General features: G+C 32.0%; 2 protein-coding genes across 3 annotated transcripts; one reads left to right on the forward strand and one right to left on the reverse strand.

The window, feature by feature from the left end:
• The first annotated feature begins 249 nt into the window (after window positions 1-249).
• LOC111008877 (triose phosphate/phosphate translocator, non-green plastid, chloroplastic) lies at window positions 250-4,024 on the forward strand. The gene is made up of 9 exons (XM_022281738.2): window positions 250-832; window positions 1,545-1,667; window positions 1,765-1,917; window positions 2,174-2,259; window positions 2,369-2,453; window positions 2,658-2,777; window positions 2,862-2,930; window positions 3,402-3,531; window positions 3,626-4,024. Exons 1-9 carry the CDS (start codon window positions 416-418, stop codon window positions 3,700-3,702), a joined length of 1,260 nt encoding a protein of 419 aa, XP_022137430.1. The 5' UTR covers window positions 250-415; the 3' UTR covers window positions 3,703-4,024.
• Window positions 4,025-5,608: 1,584 nt separating this feature from the next.
• On the reverse strand, window positions 5,609-11,080 carry LOC111008724 (boron transporter 1). 2 transcript variants are annotated; one of them, XM_022281508.2, is made up of 12 exons: window positions 9,732-11,080; window positions 9,547-9,629; window positions 9,252-9,444; window positions 9,010-9,148; window positions 8,636-8,801; window positions 8,258-8,424; window positions 7,957-8,130; window positions 7,698-7,793; window positions 7,167-7,304; window positions 6,757-7,076; window positions 6,376-6,646; window positions 5,609-6,158 (listed from the first exon to the last, which is right to left on the reverse strand). In XM_022281508.2, the coding sequence occupies exons 1-12, from the start codon at window positions 9,833-9,835 to the stop codon at window positions 5,868-5,870; spliced, it is 2,142 nt and encodes a 713-aa protein (XP_022137200.1). In that variant the 5' UTR covers window positions 9,836-11,080; the 3' UTR covers window positions 5,609-5,867. The 2 variants fall into 2 exon arrangements, with proteins under 2 accessions (XP_022137200.1, XP_087977745.1); XM_088121619.1 differs by having other exon boundaries at window positions 9,252-9,629.
• Window positions 11,081-24,154: the final 13,074 nt, after the last annotated feature.

Below are 24,154 nucleotides of genomic sequence, written 5' to 3' on the forward strand. Positions count from 1 at the left end.
TTATTAAAGCTTCTCCCATTAACGTTGAATTTGGTCAGCCGATGGTACATGATACATCATCATAAAAATAGAAAAAAAAAAAACAAAGCAGCAATATTTTGAAATAGATAAATTGTTAATTGTTAATTGGTATATTATTATTATTATTTAATTTTCCACCTATAGGAGGTATCAGAAATGAAACAAAATATTTTTTTTAATGGCGAAAAAAATGCTTTAGAATATCCGTCACCGTCGTTGGGTTGGGCGTCCATTTTTGACTAGTTAATTGAATTCCCCAATTTTAAGCATCTCTCTCAGTCTCTCTATTGCATTGCGCCACCAACTACTGCTTCACCAACCTTGCTCCTCGGCGGACGCTCCGAGGCTCTTCATTCTCTTCTCCGATCTCAGATCTCGAGCTCAGGCCTTCGAAATGCAGAGTTCTGCTGTTACCTTATCGCCTTCTCTCCCTCTTCTCAAGCCTCGAAGGCCTCGGAGCTCGACCTTCACCTCTGGATTTAACTCAATTCGGCTATCTTCTTCGTCTTCCGGCAATTCCAGAGATCTCGGAGACCTGAATAATGTTGGACTGTCTTCCTCTTGGCCTCGGCGATCCTGGACTCTGTCGTCGTCTCCGTTTTCTTCCTCAAAACTGAGGCCATGGACCGGTGCGCCCTTGCTTGCTTCGGAGTCCGATGCGAGTATTTTCAAGGTTCAGGCCACTGCGGTGCCGGACAGCGCAGGGGAGAGTGCCAGTGCTGGCGGTAGCCTAGCGAAAACGTTGGAGCTTGGATTGTTGTTTGGCCTCTGGTACCTTTTCAACATCTACTTTAACATCTACAACAAGCAGGTTGGATGTTTTCTTTTATTTGAAATTTATGATGTCTGTGCATTTTGTGATGTACGGTTCTTGAAATTCGTGGTTGTTTTTGTTTGATTTGCATGAAATGCCTGTACCGTGAGAAACGGAGGCTTGATAATGTACGTAGGAGGATCCTATCAGAAAAAAAAAAAGGAAAAAAGAAAGTTAATCTCATGCTTAAATTATCTTTATAATCGATAAAATACGCACGAGGATGGTGTAAGATGTTTTTTGTTTTAATTGTATTCCGTATTTCTCTTGGTCAGTATTACTGTCTGAGGATTTATCCAGGAGTCTTTCTTATGAGTTATTGACATTAATTTTTCCCCTTCACTTCCGATATTTTCACATTCGATGAGGTAAAGAATGCATGGTTCTCGTAAAGATGTAAAATCAAACTCTCCTGGTAGATCCGTATGAATATAATTTTCTGCGTCAAGGCCTTAATAAAGAGTTGTTCCCGTAAAGATTAAGCTCTTGAAAGCTTTTTCTTCTCTGCGAATAATCATAACTTGTAGACTCTAAAGAATTAGATCCTTTTTGTCTGATTAAGTAAATAGCTTATTCAATATTTCGTGTAGCTCTATTACTTGCTCATTCATTTCAACTTTAACTTATATCGACCAAGATGAATCGACATTGGTGCTAGCTTCTTTGGGAGATGAGAATGCTGATAATATCTGACACTGCTTGTTCACAGGTCCTCAAGGTATATCCATTCCCTGTAACTGTCACCGCAGTTCAATTTGCTGTTGGCACTGTACTTGTTCTTCTTATGTGGGGACTTAATCTCTACAAAAAGCCAAAGATTAGTGGTGCTCAGGTAATTGTTATTTTTCTCCCTTTCAGGTTTTACGCCTTGTGTACGTTTTGAATAATGAATTTTGTTATGAGGTTTTGACTTCTCTAAACTTAAACAGCTTGCTGCTATTCTGCCGCTGGCATTCGTTCACACCTTGGGAAATCTTTTTACAAACATGAGTCTTGGGAAAGTGGCTGTATCATTCACTCACACAATCAAAGCTATGGAGCCCTTTTTTTCAGTGGTCCTGTCAGCAATGTTTCTTGGAGAGGTATGAATTTATGTGCAGTCACTTCTTAACTGATAATTTTTTTTGGTACCACCTGCTTGTATCCCTGGCCAAAAATAAAATCAGAAAATTGTCATATATTAGACCTGAGTTTCAGCATTTAAGTGTTCTATTACTTTTTGTCCTTGAGGTCCAAGCATTAACCTTCAAAAATTATGAGAAAAATGTTGGTGTTGTTGCATCCCTTCTGACCATTGTTGGTTACATCTTAACTCTGATGTTCTTTGTGTCCTTGAAGATTCCTACTCCATGGGTACTTGCATCCCTTCTGCCAATTGTTGGTGGTGTTGTACTAGCATCTGCCACCGAGGCCTCCTTCAACTGGTAAGATGGGTGTTTTTGTACGTCTATATTCATGTCTATTATTTTAAGTAGATGATTGAAAAAATGATTTATTTATGCAATTTCTGATATATAAAATTTCTTATAAAAGGGCTGGATTTTCGAGTGCAATGGCATCCAATTTGACTAATCAATCTCGTAATGTCCTTAGCAAAAAGGTCATGGTGAAAAAAGAGGTAAACACTACAGATGCATCTTTCCAATTGCCTGTGTTGCTTCTGTTAGCAGTTGTATTTATTTGGAACTTCTGTTCTATATCGAATGGATGGCGGAAATATTGTTCATAGCAATTGTATTTCGTCCACCTCAACACCTTCTTGTTCCATTTATATCTTTGCTCGTTGGAGTGGTAAAGTAACAAGTTTTTGGTATTGAAACAGGATTCAATTGACAACATCACGCTCTTTTCAATTATAACAGTCATGTCCTTTTTCTTATTGGCTCCTGTGGCTATCTTCATGGAAGGTGTCAAGTTTACTCCTGCATACCTTCAATCAGCTGTGAGTAATTCAAGAATCAAAGTTCTGTAGAAGTTTCCTTTAGTTTCATATCTTGCTCTTCAATGATAATTTCTGTCATCACAGGGATTGAATGTGAAACAAGTTTGCGCAAGGTCTCTTCTTGCTGCCCTTTGTTTCCATGCATACCAACAGGTAAGAGTTCCAGTTTCACAGGTTCTTCTATTATTTTCTAAGCTCATGAGTCATGAGTTGTCTGCATTCTTAATTTCTCCTAAACATGTACTTTCCTTCCCATAGTTCTTTTACATATCTCTAGATCTTGTTTCTAGTTGAAATATAGCTTCTTCCTTCTTTTTTTTTTTTCTCTCCTTTCTTTTGAAGTATAGTTGAAATATTAGCTAAGAATCTAAGATAGATGACTCCTTTTGAAATGAGGAACAAATGTGCTGCATTTGTAGAGAAATTATTCAATATTTGCATAAAAGGAATATGTGTTGATATCGAGAAAATTTGGAGCCATAGAACTGAGAACTTTTGGTGAAGCTCTGGTCTAAAGATGCATTATGATATTGACGCTCTTGCAAAGTTTCTGCTGTGCCTACTGCTTATCTCTCTTTAGCATAGAAGGACTTTCACTGACATCTATTGGGGTGAGCTTTGCAGGTTTCTTACATGATATTGCAAAGAGTATCGCCTGTTACCCACTCAGTAGGCAACTGTGTAAAGCGTGTTGTGGTCATCGTGAGCTCTGTTATCTTCTTCCAAACACCTGTTTCTCCTATCAACTCTCTTGGTAATATTGGCTGCTCCAGTCTTCCTTCTGTGAATATGAGTATCAAACACTTCTCGATGCATTAAAATATTTCTTGTTCTTGGATTTAATGCAGGCACTGGAATAGCTCTTGCTGGGGTTTTCCTGTATTCAAGGGTGAAGCGCATCAAAGCTAAGCCGAAGACAGCTTAAAAATCCCCCCCATGAAATTTTGCCTTAGTAAGTTGGTTTGCTAGATGAAAAAAATCCATCAATGATTTGTTTGTAGTTGTGATCCATGTAGAAAACACCGGTAAGGTAAGGTTTTTGTTCTTTTCAGTTTTGTACTATTTCTTTCTGTCCTCCAGGATGACTTTTATTCTTTGTGGATAGATAGCCATCTTCATTCCCTCAGGACAGTCCTGTGTCCTTCTCAATTTACTTGCATTACCACACGGTTTGCATGGTTTTTAGTATCCAAAATATGAGATGAAATGGTAGCGAACATTTTAAAAGCTTTCAGATTTAAACTCAATCATTTGCTTAATGTCTTTATACGTGATTTCCTATACTCTTAACGTACAAGACTTTTAGGAGACCGATCAAATACGTTGTCATAATTGATGAGCACAAACTGAGACTTTTTCTTTCTTCCGAAATTTTAAACTATAATCGAAGCCTTTTGATGTGGTTAACGATACAGTGTTGGAAGTTGGACCAATTTTGGTAGTCTGCTTCTTTGATTTTGGTGTTGCTTTGATGTGCATGGTTTTTTGGTACCTTTTTGTTTGTTCATGGTTTGAAGAAAACATGAGGATCTAATTTGGAATATTCTTTCCTGCATTTATTATTCTGCTGTCCAGTTCAAGTTGTCAGAGTGTCATGCATTTCTTTGGAGTTTTTAAGCGAATTCGCAACATGAACCGTGATAGCTAATTTATAAAGTAATTAAAAACTGTTCAATAGTTTCCAATCGATGGATTATAAGTTGATATATATTACATTAATGATTTACAATTATTATTAACATTTATATTAATCATAAAATATTTTTTTAAGTTATTTAGGGTGCCTTTGTAAACAAGTGATTCAAATGTGTTTAGTAGGTTGATAGTTAGATTTGAAAATTGAAATCTCAATTTAAAAAATTGTTCTATGTATGTTTATTAATATATCTGTGAATTAATAGTGGTTGCAAATTAAATATTTAGTTCAATTTAAAATAATATTAATTAATTTATAAATATTTTTTGTTATAAATTTTGTCTATTTATTATTTACAATATTATATAATTTATAATATTATATTATATTTCACATGTTTTAATTAAAAAAAAAATGAAATGAGTTTGTAATATGAAATAATATATTAATATAATTTTGCATTTTAAAATTTTAAATTCAAAATTTGAAAATATTGAAAACATACCAATGTTGTTTTCATAATTTCACTATTACTATTCGAATCGCAGAATACGAGAACAAAAAACACAAGTCCGAATTGCCAACCAAGTAGGTCCTTAATATTTTAACTTCTTTTTGCAACATAATGGTTAATATATCACTAAATTTCATTAGAAATTGAAATCTCCTACCCGTAATTGGAATTCTATATTCTAAAGAACCACTTTTTTTTTTTAGTTAATTCTTAAATTATGATATCTATAAAAGTCTTGAAATAAACGATGTAGAAAATATATGTTGATAGAAAACAGTACACATGCAGCATTGGGGAGCGAACAGTGGCCTTTTAAATTAACGAAAGAGTGGAGACCGTGAACCAATTTGGCTTTGTATGAATTGTCCATTCTATTACTAGAGTTGGCATGTAAGATTGAAATAAAAAACAAAAACAAATTCTTTCTTACAATTACAATGCACAAAGTTACATTATTTGATTTTGTAGCTAATTTCAAGAACCTCATTCTTGATTCTGATGTTGAAAAATTGGAATAAACAATGGCTTGGAAAACTGGAGCAGAACCACGAATTTTCATGGGGGAGAAAGGCACGATGTTACATTATATACTTCTAAATTTGAATTTTGAGAAAGGTAAAATCATTTCAAATCATTCTCGTTCCAAATTTGATCAAAATGGGAAGATGGAGATGATAAGAATGGAAGCAAAGAACATCATATCTCCTTTTTAAACATTCAGATAAATCCTATATGACAAAACTACATAAACAACAGTATATATGTATGTTTTTCCTTCGTTTATTTAAACAGAAAAAAAGAGAAGAAAGAGACAATACCCATATTAAGCAGCACTTGGCTGCACTTAAGCAAGATTAAAGGCCTCTCGAACACAATTAACAATATTAAAACCCAGTAGAAAATACCACTTACAAGTGCTTGATGATGATGAAGAAGTAGGCTACTTTCTAAATGATGGTCCTGGCCCTGTTCCTGGTTCTGGGCTAGGACTTGGCTTCAAGTCGAGTCCTTTTCCAGGAGATAGAGAACTTCTCTCTCTTCTCAGCTCACTGATCCGAGGACTGTACAGTTTCTGTGGGCTGTAGTAGCCGGGTTTGGTGCCCTCTACAGAACTCGGAGTTGAGCTTGTCACTTTTGAACTCTGCGTACGCCGAATCTCACCACGGCTTCTTGTGATCATCTCGTCGAGTATTTCACCATCGTCGATGTTGGGAGTTATTCCCACACGATCCTGAAAGGTACCGCAAGTGGAGGGCGAATATTAAACTGAGTTTAGTATCTTCCCACAACGACTCTGCTTTTGCTTCACATACTCATTCACATTGCATCAGATGTAAATAAGGAAGTTATAAGAACTAAACTACCGACGTGGATGGCATCTTATCGTTGCTTGAACTAAGTTGATCAACAGATTTTACTAAAGTGAAGTGAAAGTTATGACTGCTTACTTCGAATGACGGGTTAAAAGCGATTGCAGGGGCTTCCTCATATTCTGCAGCATCCAAATCCTGAAGATGTGCACCTTTGAAAAACCTTGGGAGCACATACTGCCGCACGGGGACAAGGAGCATGATCAACAGTGGGAAAAGAACGCCAGCGATCGGAATCCAGGTTAAACCGAAACACATCAGTAGATACACTGTCTGAAACAGGGTGAAGGTGGCAATTGTTTTGAAGGGGACAGTTTCTAGGAAGGTTGCATGATATTCCTCCAGCACCCTGAAAATGAAATGAAATCTAGTCAATCTTGGTTCTACAACAATATTATGCAAAATATAAGCGTCCCATTTTTGGAAGCGTTCTATGTGTCTATATGGATGTCAACTAACTTGTATCTTCGGTTCGGAGCAGTGAAAAGCAGTAAAATCCTTTCCCAGAATTGATTTCCGGGCAAGCTCTCGATTGCCATGAAAGCAAAGTAGCCCCAAAGGACTGAAGTCGGGATCTTCTTTAAAAGAGGCATGGCAGCAACACAACCACCAACCATTATTGCCTGCAGCAAATTGCTGAGACGCTGTTCTTTAACCTCCACCGGCAGGAGATCATCAATATCTTTATCAACATCGAAAATAGTTTCATCAACAGGGGCATCAATGTAGCCAGTTCTTGAAGCAAGCTGGATTGTGGAATCTTTCAACTCCTTCAGCCCCTGTTTGAAGACAAAACATGTCAGATTAAATAACTAAAAATGAAAAAAAAAAAAACAAACAGAAAGGGTATTCCAAATGACCATAATTACCACAGCTGGTGGATTTTGGTAAATTAAAGGAGTCTGCATCTCATTATATGCCTCTTGCATGTTCCTGTATAATTGACTCAAGTTCGAATTTTTACGGAAACTTTGTCGTGCTGCTGCTACCAGCTTGTTCCGCAAAAGCTATTTCAAAAGAAGTAAAACATCACCAATTTGTTCTAATTTCACATTGGAAAGAAGTATACACTCATGCAACTACATAACATTGTAAGAGAGCGATATGGTGCAATCATAGACATTGCACAAGTTGATGAAACACGGAGAAAAGGAGAAGCAGTCAAGAATATTCGAAAATGGAAATTGATTGCCAAACACAATCTAACTACCTACAAGCCCACAAAACGGTTCAAGTTGAGATCCTGGTGATAAAAGGGATGCAGTATGCACACATACATTCCAAGAGAAGGGTTTATAACGACTGCTGGAATTGGTTCTGTACTTCCAGAGCTCCATGCAGAGAGAATAGATCCATGGATACAAAATTGAGATATATTGAAAACTGGGTGTAGGTATTACCTGATGTTTAAGGGTAGCTAAGCTTTTTGTGTGCATCGGAGACTGAGGAATTACACCATTGGAAGGTGGTATGCCTATAAGTCCACAAAGTATGACCTGGGAAGAGAAGAGAAACAGTTTCTATTGAGAAGGAAAACCCTTTCCTAATACATCAGAAAGCAAAGTAAATTGAAGCCATAACCCCTATATAGAGCTTACTAGATTTGCAGTAAAAAATGTAGAGAAGAGGAAATACAATATTTCCATAAAGACAGCTTACAAGGAAACCTAGGAGAAGAAGATCATAATGATATGAAGCTGGCTTTTTCAAATTAAACTCTTTCTGTTGGGCAAGTTGAGATGCAACACTGTGATCAAAGTAGTAGAGAACTGCTATCATGGTTGCTGGTATGAATGCTCCAACTATATACAATGGAGGCACTCTCAACATTTCCTGCATATGTAAAAAAGTGTAAATACCTAGACATGACCTGGAGATGGGAAAGCATATGGCTTTGCTTTTATGCATATTCTAGCGAACAAACTACTAGAAACTTGGAAATTAGGAGATTATGATCTACCGTTATAACCGTCCAATTTGTGTAGGCACCACGAGACCATGGATTGGGACTGAAAAGCCTTCTTGGGATCCCTAGTGGGACATCGTTAACTGGAATATAAGATAATGCAGTCCATACGAGCACCATAAGTGGGACCCCATAATCCGCGATAATGCCCCGTAAGCAGCCTATATTTTAGATCATATTTCAGGGGAGAAAGCTAAATCAAATTATATTTGCACGATGTTGGAAAATAATCAAGAAAAGGTAGGTTCATACCAGAATCATAAGAAACACAGTAGATTATTCAAAACTAACCTTATAATTGCATCTAAATGTATTATCCATTTTTTCACTTCTATATTTCAGAATTCAAAAGAAAAGCTTGTATGGTTGTACCAGTCCCATAGCGCCATGATCTAGCCTTGCGGCTTTTAAGTGCAGTTAGTAGAAGCCCGAAGGACAGCACTAAAGCGAACATTCCATTGCCAAAGCGCCAAGGAGGTTGAAGTGCCACCTGATTAGGATTTTCCCTCTGAGGTATGCCAAATTCCTCCACAACACCCTATACAAGGAAATAGTACATTGGACTATTGGCAGTTGTTCTGAACAGAACGCAAGACAATCAAACTGTTACAGGACGACTTTTGTAGCTTCCTTGAGAAGCTGGAATTTCTTCTCTAAATCACAAGCAAGATTAAACTTTCCAGTTCTACTGAATAGCCATGAATGAGACTGAGGCATGCCAACTAAATCTCACAAAGCATACTCACACGTATCGCCTGCTGCATAAAGAGCATAGCAATCAGCAGACCAAACAATTCTCCAGCAACACGCGTAAACCTGTTGATCAGCGAGCACGCACCCAGCACAGCCAGCAAGAAAAGCAATATGGCTGTCCATACACATACCCTAGAATAGACCCAGAAGAAAAATACAAGATTAACTTTTTGTTGTTACCAGACATTTACCTTTTGCATTGTTAATTTATATGATCAGTAATATAAACAGATACCATCCCGTCCAGGCTAAGAATAGTTCCTGTCCTAGTTCCTTTCGGTCCTTTGCAAAGTCGAACATAAATGTATACATCAAAACAGTTGGTTCAGCGACCCCAAGGATGAGAAGAGGCTGTCCCCCAAAGATTGAGTGGATGATGCCACAAAGTGCTGTTGATGCTAGAGTTTGTACTGCAGTCAGAGTCCCATCTACGACATACATGAAAGCGAGAAACATATCTGAGCAACTACGGTATACGACAAGTTTATAAACTATAAAAATCACATTGTCAACCAAAAAAGTAGCCGTACATGTATTCCTTTCTAGCTGCTCCCCAAATGATATAACTGGAATTGCTGAAGCAAAGAATATGTAGGTTGTTGGGGCCAAGATCCTAACAAAAACAAATCTTGTACATAAATATATAGTTCTAACTTGGTGAGGCAATAAAATGAAAATTTATACAGAGATTATCTTTTGCCATAATGAAACAAACCTGATACCAGAGCGAAAGCCGCCAGTCCAATCCTGTCTGTAGCATAGAAGTCTTCCTCTTATATCATTCTTAATCCCACGAAATGGAAAAAATGTTTCTTCCATGTTGAACGAATATTTCGTGAACAAGAAGGTATGTGAGCGGAATTTTCCCCTTTTCTTTTGAGATATTAAGTGTATGAGGCTGGAAGTAACATTTAAGAGACAAACTGAAGTGGTAACATGTAAGCTAAACCATAATCAAGTTAACAGAACTCGAGAGGCCAACATGATCATTAAGATTCCATAACTAATAACTTGGGATATCTTATGGACAGGGAAACAAACAACTCTAGAATCTCATAGATATTGAACAAAAGGTGGGAAAATTGAAAGCAATACATTTAGTTACCTTCTGCAACGCTAAAAAGTTGAATGAAGTTAACAGAACTTTACATCTTTAAGAGTGTTTGTAAAGAATAGTGGGTATATTAATGCTAGCTACAAATGAACAAATCAAAAAATGAATCAATTAGGAGTGAGCCTAATTCCTCTAGACTCTACATCAAACATAGAGACAAGGGTGGAATTTTTCATTGTAACGACGGTAATCTGGGCTAACGAACCTTCATCATTTCAGATCAAAACGAACAGTCACTCTGATAATCAAAAGCTAAAATCCCCGACAAGTGTATTTCTTATCAGAAGTATTTTATTGGGAATCAGTCAAATAATTCCACCCAGAAGAGTAGGAACAAGTACTAAGTGAGTAGGAACACTGGATCTTGGTTATGTGGGAGGGATTTACATCCTAAAGAAGACTAAAATCAATGCAAAATCAAAAGAGCATCAGCGCTTCAAAAGCAAGACTTCAAAAATTAACGAAAACCCATATTCACAAGCTGCATTCGGAACGTTTCAGACCAACTGAAAGCAAATGGGCATTGACAAAATAGTCCCACCGTCCAGGAGAACAGGAAAAGACAGCGAGATTAGCGAGAATCCATAATTTCAAATATAAACACTCGGCTTCAGAACAGAAGCAGCAGGGAAATGAACATCAACCAAACAGCGAAAGGCAAAAGCAAGAAACGGGCTTCAATCCCCAATTTACATTATTCAGAAAAAAGACGCCGAAGGCGGGAAGAAAGCAGAGAGAAGAGAAGATGATGAAAATGATTCTCAGTTACATGACCTGAAACGGCAGAAATACGGTGCAGAGAAGGATTCAGATGAACAGAGTACGGCTTTTTACTTGAGGAACAAGAACGAGCAAATCAAGAAGAGAGAAATTGGGCAATGGGGAATGATAGAATTCTTTTTTCCGCGTGAATGAACTTTGGTGTGCGGTGACTACCTTAGCACTTAGCAGTAGCGCATAAATATAACTCTCCTCTGCCCACTCATGACTGATGACACCAGACGCAAATTTCTCTCTCCTCCATTGGAGAGGGGAGAGAGAGAGAGATAAATTCCAAATTTGACCCCAGAAAATGTATTTTTTTTTTGCCACGGACGTAATTATCTTAACGATAACCTGTGCAGCTACATTCTTCTCAAAATAAATTAATTTTCATAATTTAAGTCTTAAATCTGATTATAATTTTACGGTTAAAAAAACATTTTTTTTTTGTACATTTTCTTATGTAATGATTTAGTTGGTATACTTTCTAAATTACAAAAAAATTTAGTCATGAACTTTAATGATTAACGATTTTTTTTATAGTTTAAAATTTGTCACCATCTAATTCTTATTGTAAAAAATTTCATCAAAATTAAGTGTAGATTTTTTATTTATCATATAATTTTGTAATTTATATGAATATTTGATCCCATCCATTTATCTCTTTACTTATAAAAGACAACAAAAAAAATATTATGATATGACTAAATTGTTAGGTACCTTAAGCCATAAAAATTAAATTATGCCCATTTGTAACTAAATTAACTAAACTGTTACCAGAGACAAAAAAAAAAAAAAGCATTTTTTTGGACCTAAGTTTAATAATTGAATTTCCAACTTTCTTCATCCTTTGACGTGTCGACTTTTTGTTTGAAGTTTGAACACGGCAAGCTTGCGCACTTGTATTGTATTGTAAGAGAACATTTAATTTAACTTAAATTATTTCAACTATATAAATCTCAGATAACAGCTTATATTGACCATGAGTTGAAGTATTTAGTACATAAATTTAATTACTATTAGATATTAATAATTTATTTCATAAATTTAAGACCCGACTTCTCCCTCATATTTTTATAATCATCTATTCTTTAAAAAAATTGTGATTCGCTGATTTTTCTTTTTCATCTAAACCCAAGTTACAAGAAAATTATTTATAGAGGTCAAATCATAAAGAAAAGAGTTTGGATTATTAATATATATATTTTAATAGATAACTATGATTTGAGGGCGAGATGAATAATAATATGTAAATTGTGAAAGAGATTTTTTTTTTCCTTCTTTCTTTCTAATGTTTTTACATTTTATTAAAACTAGACAACTTAGGGAAAAAAAAAAAAAAGAGACGTGAACAAAACATGCAAGAAATGAAGAGTTTAGGTCGTGAAAGAGATATTTAAAAACAATAATAATAAAATGAACACACAGAAAGAGCCATTCAACGGAAAGCTTTCTGATTTGCCCCTACTCTTACCAGTTGTTGGAAAGTAAGATTAGAAAAAAGAGGGGAAAAAAAGGCTACCGAAAACCATAAGATCCCTTTTCTGTTTACTTTTTTTTTGGATTTGAATCTGTGATAATTTTGATCGATTAACCGATAATGAGATGAGTAGCCCATATCTATTATAAATTTGATATCACATTAATATTCTTAGGTTCCATTTCAAAACCAATTGACGATAGATGAATAGTTCATGTCTATTATATACCATTGTAAGGAAATTTTTTCTTTTTAATGTGGGATCGTTAACACATTTTATTACTGGTGTCAACTCTCTCATCAAAATAGATTGAAATAGTTGTTTCAAAAATAGTTAAAAGTAGAACTTCAACTTACATATTACATTTCTTCTCCGAGTGTTGGGTACTTGTAGGAAGCCTATAAAACACATTTTCGTTGAAGTCAATTTGAGTTTTGAAGCTTACAGAGCATGATAGGATAGAGAATATGTTTCAATCTTATATACATCTTCATATATATAGGTATATATAGTGAGTGTATAGCCATAGGCGCTGTAGTAAGACTCCAAACATGTCATGAGTACCATAGTCATAGGCACCATGGTAGGGTGATGCCGAACATACCACCTCTCATAATGGATGCAACTTGCTATGATGGTTTATGATAATGTCTCAAATTTCAACTTTTGTAATAATTCTTAGATATATTGAAAATAAGATGAGGGTTTTTTGCTACTATCGTCAAGGTCTACACCGATGGCCGCTCCAAACTCCTTTTGTTTCAAATTATTTTTCACTATTAAAAATTTAATCCTGAGTTTAGAGTTCCAAATTAAAGAAAAAGAAGATGAAAGATAATATATAATATTTTCTTAATTGATAACCTAATGGTTAGGAACTGCCAAATAATTATTAACCACGCTATGTTATCTATCATTAATTATTTAGTTTTGTCAACGTAACTATACGGAGATTATATAATTTCAGTTTGTAATGGTAAAGATATGATTTGATTGGACAGACCCAATGATAATTATTTTGGAGGCTTGTGTGTGTTGTAACTGTATGTGGCATGGTCATGTAAAACAATACATATATGTTATAAAGTTTCATACTTTTTAATATAATATAATTTTATATTTACACTACTTGTAAAATTTAAAAAGGCGTAAAATAATTGGTCAAAAAAATCTTATTGAGGCCCAACATATCATTGTTATAAGATAAATCTAGAGGTTCTAATTTAAAAAATGTCTAGTCTGGTCATGGTGGCGTTTTATTAATACTTTAAAAGTAAGCCAACGTTAAAAAAAATTTAAATGTTAAATATTAAAACTTTAATACCTAATTTTGGGATGGAAATCCCTTTTAATTGAATAGGGAGGGCCATGCCTCTCCCACTCGCCGTCTCCATCCGACCCTTGATTTGATGATTTATTTATTTTTTCTTTATTGTTATATTTTAATAATTAAAAATACTCCAAAATAAAAAAAAGTTGGAACAATACTTTCAAAATTTAGTTCATTTCAGCCCTTACCAAAAATTTTATTTCCATTCCTGTATTTTTAAAAGTTACAATTATAGTCATTGTTTGTGAAATTTTAGTTACCACTCTTATAACTTAGTTGTAAAGGTACTTACAAAATTGTTGCAGTTACCCTTCACTCAAATATTAACATACTAATGACTATCCAAAAGCTTTCAACTAATGGTTAATCTGAACATAACTAAATTAGTTAGGTAGGTCGTGAGTTTATTTTTTTAGATTAATGAATAGCTTATAAAAAGAACTATTACCAAATTATTTTATTTTATCATTTAAAAGTTCCGACTATTTATCGATACAATTTTGTTAGTAATCTAATTTTCAAAGATCGTATTTTAAAGGTGATTAAAATATAAAAAAAAATTAATTTAAATTGGAAAAACGAAAATATGTGTATTTAGTTGTGATAAGTTTAATTTAAAAAATAAAAATATCAACTAAGGGAGAAAAATAAGCTATTTAATGTAACTTGATAGATAAGTAACATAAAATATATTATATATTACTTAATTAATTCAAGAAAATGTTGTGTCGAAATTCGAAGAGTAATGTGAATACTTTAAACAATAAATAATTCAATTTTATCATGAAGCATGGGCTGCACTGTCATTTTCATAATTAAATTGTAGTTTGTCACTTTTTTGTTTGGTCCTGAAAGATAACAGGCTCCATCATGGATTTGGTGATTAAATAATGTTTAAACATTGATTCAAATTCAATAATGTTTCACCGCTTTTTTCGGTTAAGACACTTATGTCCAATTAAAAGGTCACGAGTTTGAATCATCTACCTTACATATTTTATTAATAAATCTCATAATAGTTTAGAAAAAAAACTATACATTTTTCCCTTGTTTTGTTATGCCAAATTCCTTTCAATTATTATAATAATTTACCTATGTGTGGATAAACATGCCATTAATACGTTGACCTAAGAATATCTCAACCGATTTCTCAACCTAAAAGTCGTAGATTCGAACTCTCACCCATACATATTACTGTACTTAAAAAAAAACATGTCATTAATCGTCAAGGAGTTATAAACAGTTGCTTTTATTATCATAGACATTTAATTTTCTAGTTATGAAATATTCAATTATTTGTGAAATTTAATGAACATTTCATTTAATATATATATAGCCAAGCCGAATATAATTAAGTAAAATAAAAGATCGTTAAATAAATAAAATATTTATTTTCATCTCAAAGATGGGTGATGGTTTGATCCCCATCTTTCACCGTTATTAAACTAAAAAGAAGATATATATAGATGTAAAAGATGCCATTGCCATTACCTTTTTCTTTTTTTCCTTTCCTAACCTAGGGAGGGTTATTGTTATTCTTCTTTGGAAAAATCTTACCTAAGGAGTTGGTTCATGTAACTATCAGTTCCAAAGGGGCCGGGTCCACGTAGACCATACAATAAAATTCATGAGTTAGGCAAATATTATATTGGTTTAAATCTTACTTCGACCCTTGTAGTTGCAGCATTATTGTAACTATACTGCAATGAGATGTATCATGATAGTGTAAAACATGAGATAACATTAGTTGCACATTCTAAACACCGACCTCTTTCCTCCTCATGCTCTATCGAACCAGTTTTGAAGTGTTGAGAATATGATTTATCTAAATTTGGATGATTTTTAATCTCACTTGGTCGATTTATAATCCACCTAATTAGGTCAAAGTGGCTTCATTATCTCCTTTGGACCAAACGACTACATATGTAGACTCGTCTAAATTTTACAATATATCTTTCTAACCGTGGCTTGAAGTATGCTAACACCATGGACTATTATCAATTTTGAAAAAACTAAATCTCTCCCACAAAACAATTTTATATAGATAATTTAAGTCATCAAAATTTAATTTACAATTTTGCTAACTTAAAATTTATCAATTGATTAATAAACTATTCCAATTAGTGGAAAACAAAGCAACAATATATATACACACACAGAGTCCAACTAGATAGGTTGAGTGGGAGAATCTAAAAAAATTGGTATATGATATGATCCAAAATCCCATCATCAACTTTAATGGGATTTGATTCGTTGAGCATGATAATTGCTTATTGAAACTCTAAAAATGGAATACGAAAAACTGGTTAGGACAAATATTAAAAACAGTTTTTCTAAATAACTTAATTATCATAAACTATAATCTTCTTCTTCCTCTTCTTCTTTTTCTTTTTTTTTTTGGAGCATAGATTACATTTAGGTCACGTTTACTTATCCACAATCATAATAGAAATAAATAATCATAATGAAATCAATCGAAATCGTAATGTTATTCCATTGATGTTGTTTACTAGAAATTTTATTGAATCGTAATCAGAATTAATTTGATATTGTTTACTAAAACTATCTAGAATTGGAATCGGAATCGGAATCGGATATATAACAATTACTAATATACTCATTTCTCCTCATAATTATAAATATATTATTGTGGTAATCTTTTTTTAAATTACAATAATAATAAATTTTAATTGAATTTATTAATATATTATTGATAGTAAATATTTTTTTTATTATAACAATTTATCTAATACATAATGAATAATTAAAATAAAATTATATATTAATAAAATATTTTTTTATTAGAACAACCAAATTTTAATATAACATATTATTAAGTTTTATTATTCTAATATTTAAAAGTAATAATATCTATTTAAAAAATTTATTGGTTAATAATTAATATTAATTTATCATATTATATAATAAAATCACATCAACTAATAAAATTTGGAGTATAAATGGAGAAGAAATTATAAAAATATAAAAAAATACTAATTAAAAATTATATGGATCTAATCCATATAATATATATGAGAAAGAAAGGGTAAAAGTGATACATTAATTATAATATATATGTGGGTCCAGAATGTGAATGAGATTGATGAGGTTGTAGGAGTGTAATGAAATTATACCTTTTATGTAATGAGATTACAAAATTTGAGGTAGGTCCTACAATTTGATTACACTCCTGGATAAACACCATCAAAGAGAATCAAAATTTTCGTTACGATTGATTGATTATGATTGCAGGTGAGTAAACGGACCTTAGTAATTATTTGTATCTAATAAACTGGATAAATAAAATATGAAATCAAGCCTTATGTTTCGTTTCAGTAATATGGTAGTATATACATGGAAATTACTGATAAAATAAACAAATACCTTCACAACACAAAAAAAAAAAAAACAGATACTTTAGTTAATATTTACATGATAATTAAATTGATGCAGAACATTAAAAGTTTTGACATGAAGTTATTACAATTTATCTTTCGATGTTCCCACAGCATTATTGTAAACATATTGAAAAAAATGTAGAAAATAATAACAAATATAGATTTTATTTCAAAATATTAAAATAGAAGTAATTCACGTTTTCATGTCGGAGATCGAACTTACAAAAAAACTAAATCGAGTATAGTTCGAGTGGTTAAGACACCTATCTCTCGCCAAAAGGTTGAGGTCGAACCCCACCTTATGTTGTATTGAGAAAAAATCAGCGGCGGGTCCCACCTTAAGGTGTACGAGAATCATGTTACCTTTTAATTGGTTCCTTGTGGGCCCAAAGTAATTTGTACTGATTATTATGTTGGCAGACATCATGCATCCTCCACCGTATATCCCTGAATAAGAAAAAATGGAGGCCTAATATTTTTTGGACAGCTGGCTAGGTCCCCATTTGATATTCCTAAAGCCACATTTTTTCTCTTCTCAAAAGAATGTTTTATTTTTAAAAAGGTCTTGTATTTGAATATTAATTATTTTTACAATAGTTTAAAAAGGAGGTCCCAATATATTTAAATAATTTATTTTCACGTAACAAAAATATTGTTTCGTACCAGATTTGAACCTCTAACCTTAAAAAAATCAAGAGATATTTGATGATTAAGTATATTCTTACTAACCTAAGCATACTTATTGCTTAAATGTGTATCTTCGACCAAAATATTGTGGACTCGAATCCTAACTCCGTATGTTGTTGTACTAAAAAAAAACGAGTAAGTATCTTATTTTGAAAGGGAATGATTAATTTATGATGATACTTTTTAATTCTTTAAAAAAGAGTTCTAATAGTTTAAGTTAATTTTTTTTAAACAATTTAATACTTTAAGTTAATTGTGAGATACGTCTAAATTATTTACATATTTTAATCCTCCTACAAGATCTAACTATCATAATCAATATATTCTCACATTTGAAATGTGTTAACGAAAAGATTAAATATGTGAAAAAATGAAAATTTTTTGGAACATAAAAACGGAGGATCAAAATGTTATTAATCTCCACAATAGTGAACTAGATTAAAAAAATATATGCATTATAACTTTAAATATACACAAATAATATTTTTAGTTTATTATTGATTTAATATATATGTAGTTTTTACTTTTTAGCAATTATTAAATTAAGCAAGTAGATATCATAAACTAAAGTTTTAGCAAAATAAGCTTGCACGCCCTCTGATTTTGTAACATGAATTTGTTTTTTAATCCTCTAATGGCCGCCATGATCGCAACAATAGCCCTAATTAGTTGCCTAAAATATTGCTTAATGTCCAAGCAGCTCTTTGATTAAATTGCAAATTTAATTTGGTTTTTAGTTCATGCATATTAAGCTTTGATTTTTTTTTTTTAAGATTCAAATCTACGAGATTTTCGTAGAATATATATGTCTTTAACCCTTGAGCTATATATTAAGTTGGTAAATTTTAAATTTTATCCTAAATAATAATTACAAACTCGTGTGCATGACACTTCATGTTCATACTTCCATCTAATTTAATATTTAATATATGTTACTAATTCTACTATGTATTAACTTAAACATAAACTTCAATGACTAACTCGAATATTGTGTATGGGATAAAACATTTATAACTTTCCTAAGATCATAATTCTCATATTACACGTCCAAAATAAATTATTGTTTAAATGAAGTAAAATAAAAGTTAAACTAAACTTGCACATGTACAGTTGAGACCAGAAAGTTATGATTAAACTTATTGGATAAGAATTTTATTAAAAAAAAAAAAGGAAAACTTATAGGATAAGAAGACAAAGGTATTTACGGATATTCTTTTATTCATTATTATTTGTTCTACTCGTCTGCATTTATTTGTATATTAATTATTTGAGGAACACAAGTCAAAAGCAAACCTAATTATAAGATTATATATTACTTTTAACATCGTTTTCTTTTATTTATATTATTTATATATATATATAAAAGACATAGTTGTTCTAACAATAATATTTATTTTAGTACAACAAATGTGGACAAGACGTGTCCTTCTAGATTTTAATTAAATATGTTTAGTGTGTAAGCTATGCTCTATTGGCTTACTCTCCATAGCCTCTCCATGTATGTTGATCAACCCCGTCCATTTATCTCTCTATTAAATTTATATTAATTCATCCCTTAATTTTAAAAATCTACAAAAACTTATTAATTTAATAAAAATCAAGTTTCTCAAGTTTGATTAATGCACAAGTTAACTAACTTTGTCAAAATTTTTAAATTTAGAACAACTCTCATGTCAATTTTGTCTAAATCCTATCAATTATATTTTTCATACCAAAACATAAGTATTTTCTAATTCATTTCACACATGAGATTTTTTTTTCAACAAATTTTCAAATGAAAATCTATCGAATTGTAAATTTTGTGACAAATTTTTAATAGTTAAACTCATATTGACTAAAAAAAGTATTGTTCATTTAATTTACCTACGACTGATTAAAGTTTAATTAATATATTATAAATTATTGACTAACTACTTCATAATATCGTCAAACTATTATAAGTCATTATTTATCACGTTAATTAACTAGTTGATGTTGAAACACATAGTAAATAAATTAATAATATATTGTCAAAAAAGAAAAAAATCAATTAATCATATTTTTTAAAAAGGTTACTTTTACATTTGTTTAAACAAATATTTTCATTGAAAACACAATGTATAAAACACCCACCCATCACAAATTATAACTAAAATTAATTAATTAATTCGAAGAGGGATCAAACGATCAAACTTTAAGTATACACATGTCTGAACTAATCAAGACATAGTTAAGACATAGTTATTTATTTATGTGGAAGTTCGAATTCCCCACGTCCATTATTGAATAAAAAATTACCAATATCTTTTATTATTATTGTTATTTATTTTTAGATCGTAGATTTTATTATTTTAATCTTAAATCTATTATAAAAGTTTCACATTTTTAGAATATTAATTACAAAATGTGTTATCTCGAAAAAAAAAATTACAAAATGCGTGGAGATGAGAATTTAAAATTTAAGCTTAACCAATTAAATTATATTTAGATTGACATTTATTATAAGAGTGTTATATACGTAGAAATAACTACTTTCGATTAATTTTTGCCAACGAATTTATAGCCCGTCCCCATTAACTGCTCAGGCATCGACCCGAGAAGAATCAATTCCAAGCTTATTGATAATCCATGATCAACTTCCTTTCGTAGTACCCTACCTTAGGGAAAGTCGAATCCCCACTACCTCCTTGAAGGAGAGATGTCCTATATTTTAATTAAATATTTAAGATGACATTGAATTGGATTAGATGGAGTGGGTTACAATTATTTATATATTGACTAATTTTGGACAAAGGCTATTGTTGTATGTGGAAAGTAGGGTTGAAAATGTCAATATATATTGAATTTGAAAAAAGGAATTTAAAGGAAGGCAAGAAGAGGGGGCATGAAGCAAGGGTGGCTGGTGTTTGGACAAAAAGCACTACTAGATAGGCTGTTTGTATGCTAAGTATGGAGAGGATAGAGGAGATGGGGAGATGGAGAATATTGTTTAAATAGTTAGTGAGAGGGAAAGTTTAGGTCAATGGTTAGGTTACATGCATGAAACCCCTTTGCAATAAACTTTTATGGGAGAATAATTTTTTTTAGTGCAGAAGGGCGAGATTGACAATTTTGTGTCTCTGACTTTAGAAATGAATTATATGTACCTTTATTGTTAGTTAGGATAATGTTTATGCAATTTCTAAAATAATCATGGGTTGATGCAGGATTTAGATCGGGAATGGCACAATGCAAAAGCTCTGAAAAATATTTGTACTATAACAAATCTGCACATCGATATGGTGTTAGGTCCAATAATACCTAAAACAGATAAAGAGAGTTCAGTTGAAAGTAGCAAAAAGTAGATTATGTATAGAATGTGTATTTGACACCTAAGTCTATTTTATTATTTAGGGAGTCTTGGTGGGTTGGCTTGGATGGGCCGGCTTGACCAGCCGGTCGAGTCAGGTCAGGTTGGGCTAGTTGGACAAGGTGATTTGATCCAATCATTTTGACTTGGACATTTCGACGCACATTTACGTTTTTGGTTTCACTTCAGGTGAATTATTATTATAGTAATTTCATCAATAACAATTACATAATTTCTAAGACGCTACATTATGAAACTCATGTTTTTGTATGGTATATAACCGAAGCCGATGGGTGTGAGATATCATATTAATTTTAATTTAAATTAGTATAGTATACTAATTATTTGCCTCCAAGGCTCAATGATCCCAATAACAAAGATATATGAGGTCCTGTGGTATCATCTATTATGAGGTATTGTACTCAAATCTTTGGATACTCCAATTATAACGATAAAAAAGTATAAAGAGCTCTCGATTTTGAGTTATTTCTAAAATAATTCAAAATTTGGTTCTAAGAGTTTATTTTTAAAATACTTTTCTGTTCATTAACTTAAAAATTGTGTTATCGATTAACATGTAAAGAGTAATGTTATCCAGTCGCAAATATTAAATTAATTTTAACTTTTCTTTTTGCAAAATATTATATTAGGGTGGCAATATCGAAGGGAATTTAATACAATCAATTTTTATTGAGATGTCAAAAGTTCTTTTTTGAGTGCGAAGATATAATCAAATCATTAATGCAATCTTCAATTAATAGATAAATAATTTGTATATCATATAAGAAGATGAACGTCTTTAATACATCAAATAATAAATTAAATGATAAATATAAATATTTGACAGGAGGTTGCTAGTTCGAATCTTCCTGTCGCTTATTATATTAAAAAAAAATAACATGTAATCATTTAAATAAAATAGAATAAAAAAGTATGTATGCTTAAAAGATTTATATAATTGTTTGCCAAACTCTACGTAAATTAATTTATTGATCACTTTTTAGAATTTCATTATAGTCCATCTTTTTTTTTTAATTTTAATTTCAATCATTTTGCAAAAGCAAAAGCAACATCAATCTCAAGCTCTTTTTTAAGTGCAATATCAAACCTGACAAAATTCTCTTGATTATGACTTTGAAGGCAACACTTCCAAACCATTGTTAAATTACATGTTCACACAAAGATCCCGATGCTATATAATTTAGAACTAAATTTCTATTTCTTTTTTCTTAATAATTTCCTATATGCCATGTTGATAAAGGTGATTCAAAATTGATATAAGAACGGTATTCCATTTCTACCGTGCTCTAAATATAAAATAATTATCAGCGCCACCAAAATATTTTTGTTTTTAAAAATCTCATGTCATTCTGTAATTTGATCGGCACAGTTTTAGTTTGCTTGATACGTCAGCCGACGATTTATAAGAAAATGACGTAGGTTTAGTTGGTAACCCGAAAGTAGAATCTTGTATTGACATATCGTTCAGTCACGCACACTCCAAAACTTCTAAAGCTTACTTTGAGCTGGCATCGAGTTGAGCTAAAGTTGAATGCAAAAAATTATGTATCTTCGAGAGGGTGGAATTTCTCTTTTTATAAAGGGAGCATTAGGATATGTAGCACTGTAACTTCAGCACTTATACCTATCGTTAGTAGATTTCTTGCCAGCAAATGAGAGATCATTTGATAGCGCAATGGACCCTTTTTGTCAAATGTCACTGAATCTTCTTGTAAGTTGGAATCTTTTTTAGGTCTCGGAGTTGAGCTAAGCTCTATTTCTATTGTGGGACTGAATGTTATCATCCACGACGTATTCGAACCAATCCCTAGACATATATATCTTAGTTGGGGAGGGCCACAGGTTTGCACTTATTTTGCCCCTACCATCGTGTAGGCATGAGAAAGGGTACGAGAACAAATATACAAAACTTAAGAAACGTTCATTGATGCAAAAGTCAAGACAATTGTAATTTTCACTCTAGTGGGCGTTAAATTTTCTTGCCATTCTTATGCAAAGGAAAAAAGCAACCTAAAAGATAGTTATACAAATGCCAGACCAATGATGTATGATGTGGTTTGTTCATAATGATACAAATGCATGATTGAGTTGAAGATAGCTAACACTTTTTTTTAACAACTTTTATTTTCTTTTTCTTTATGTTTTGGCCTCTTGTATTTTAGGGCATTAATCAACTACGTGCACTGAGCTTTCATGAATTGTTCATCGGTTTGGTGGCCATATAATTTGTTCATTTGTGTTAAGTGTTTGAATTGACCCATCTCTTTAATTTCTCCCAATTTGGTGGTGTAATATAAGGTTAAAAAAATTAATTACAAGTACCTAAGATTACTCGTGAGTAGATATGAATTTAAAAAATATGTCGGGAGAGAATATTTAAAGGAAAACAATCTTGAGATACATTTGATTTTATTTTTGATGTATTACTTCTTCCATGATCTTCTTAAGTACTCAAAACTTTGAATTGAATAAGACGTCGAAGTCTCACTGTTTGATTAAATCAAAGTATTTCGAAAAACACTATTATTATGTATATGAATTTATTTTTCAGTCTTTACTTTTTTGACCAAAACAAATGGTCATAGAAAAAAGAAGCCCAAAATCATAATGAGAAATTAGAAATACTTAAATAAAGAAAAACGTTGAAAGAATTGACACCATTAAAAAACTTTAGAATAGAAAATGTTTTGACTAGAGTGAATACCTTGTCTCCTTTTAAGAGTTGATTCCATTTAATGTATTTTTCTTGCTATTTAACTAGACCAAGGGAAGTAATAAAATTATGGGTAAGTTTTGACACTGCAGAGTAATTAATTATAAAATGACATAGGTGAAATGTGTAGATATCATAAGTTTATTTCTAATTTGATGAGAGGCCGAATCAAAATTAATCAAAAATTGTAACGAACTAGTAGTTTTTGGTTAGTTAGAAAGAGGGTTATGGTCCGTAGTGTTAGACAACCCATCACGATCAATTTCTCTCCGAAATTTGCATCTTATTCTACATTTTACAGAAA

This window comes from Momordica charantia (genome assembly GCF_013281855.1).
Source record: "Momordica charantia cultivar OHB3-1 chromosome 3 unlocalized genomic scaffold, Mcharantia_2.0 BLBB01000003.1, whole genome shotgun sequence".
In the NCBI taxonomy this organism is placed as follows: Eukaryota; Viridiplantae; Streptophyta; class Magnoliopsida; order Cucurbitales; family Cucurbitaceae; genus Momordica; species Momordica charantia.

Excerpts from the sequence above, each read along its gene's own strand:
- LOC111008724 (XM_088121619.1), bottom strand. The coding sequence starts at position 9,835 with ATGGAAGAAACATTTTTTCCATTTCGTGGGATTAAGAATGATATAAGA. Across the intron at positions 8,802-9,009 it reads TTATGCAGCAGGCGATACGT|GGTGTTGTGGAGGAATTTGG; the intron begins GTGAGTATGCTT and ends TTCCTTGTATAG. Across the intron at positions 7,077-7,166 it reads ACCAAAATCCACCAGCTGTG|GGGCTGAAGGAGTTGAAAGA; the intron begins GTAATTATGGTC and ends GTCTTCAAACAG.
- LOC111008877 (XM_022281738.2), top strand. The coding sequence starts at position 416 with ATGCAGAGTTCTGCTGTTACCTTATCGCCTTCTCTCCCTCTTCTCAAG. Across the intron at positions 833-1,544 it reads TTAACATCTACAACAAGCAG|GTCCTCAAGGTATATCCATT; the intron begins GTTGGATGTTTT and ends GCTTGTTCACAG. Across the intron at positions 2,454-2,657 it reads AGGTCATGGTGAAAAAAGAG|GATTCAATTGACAACATCAC; the intron begins GTAAACACTACA and ends GTATTGAAACAG.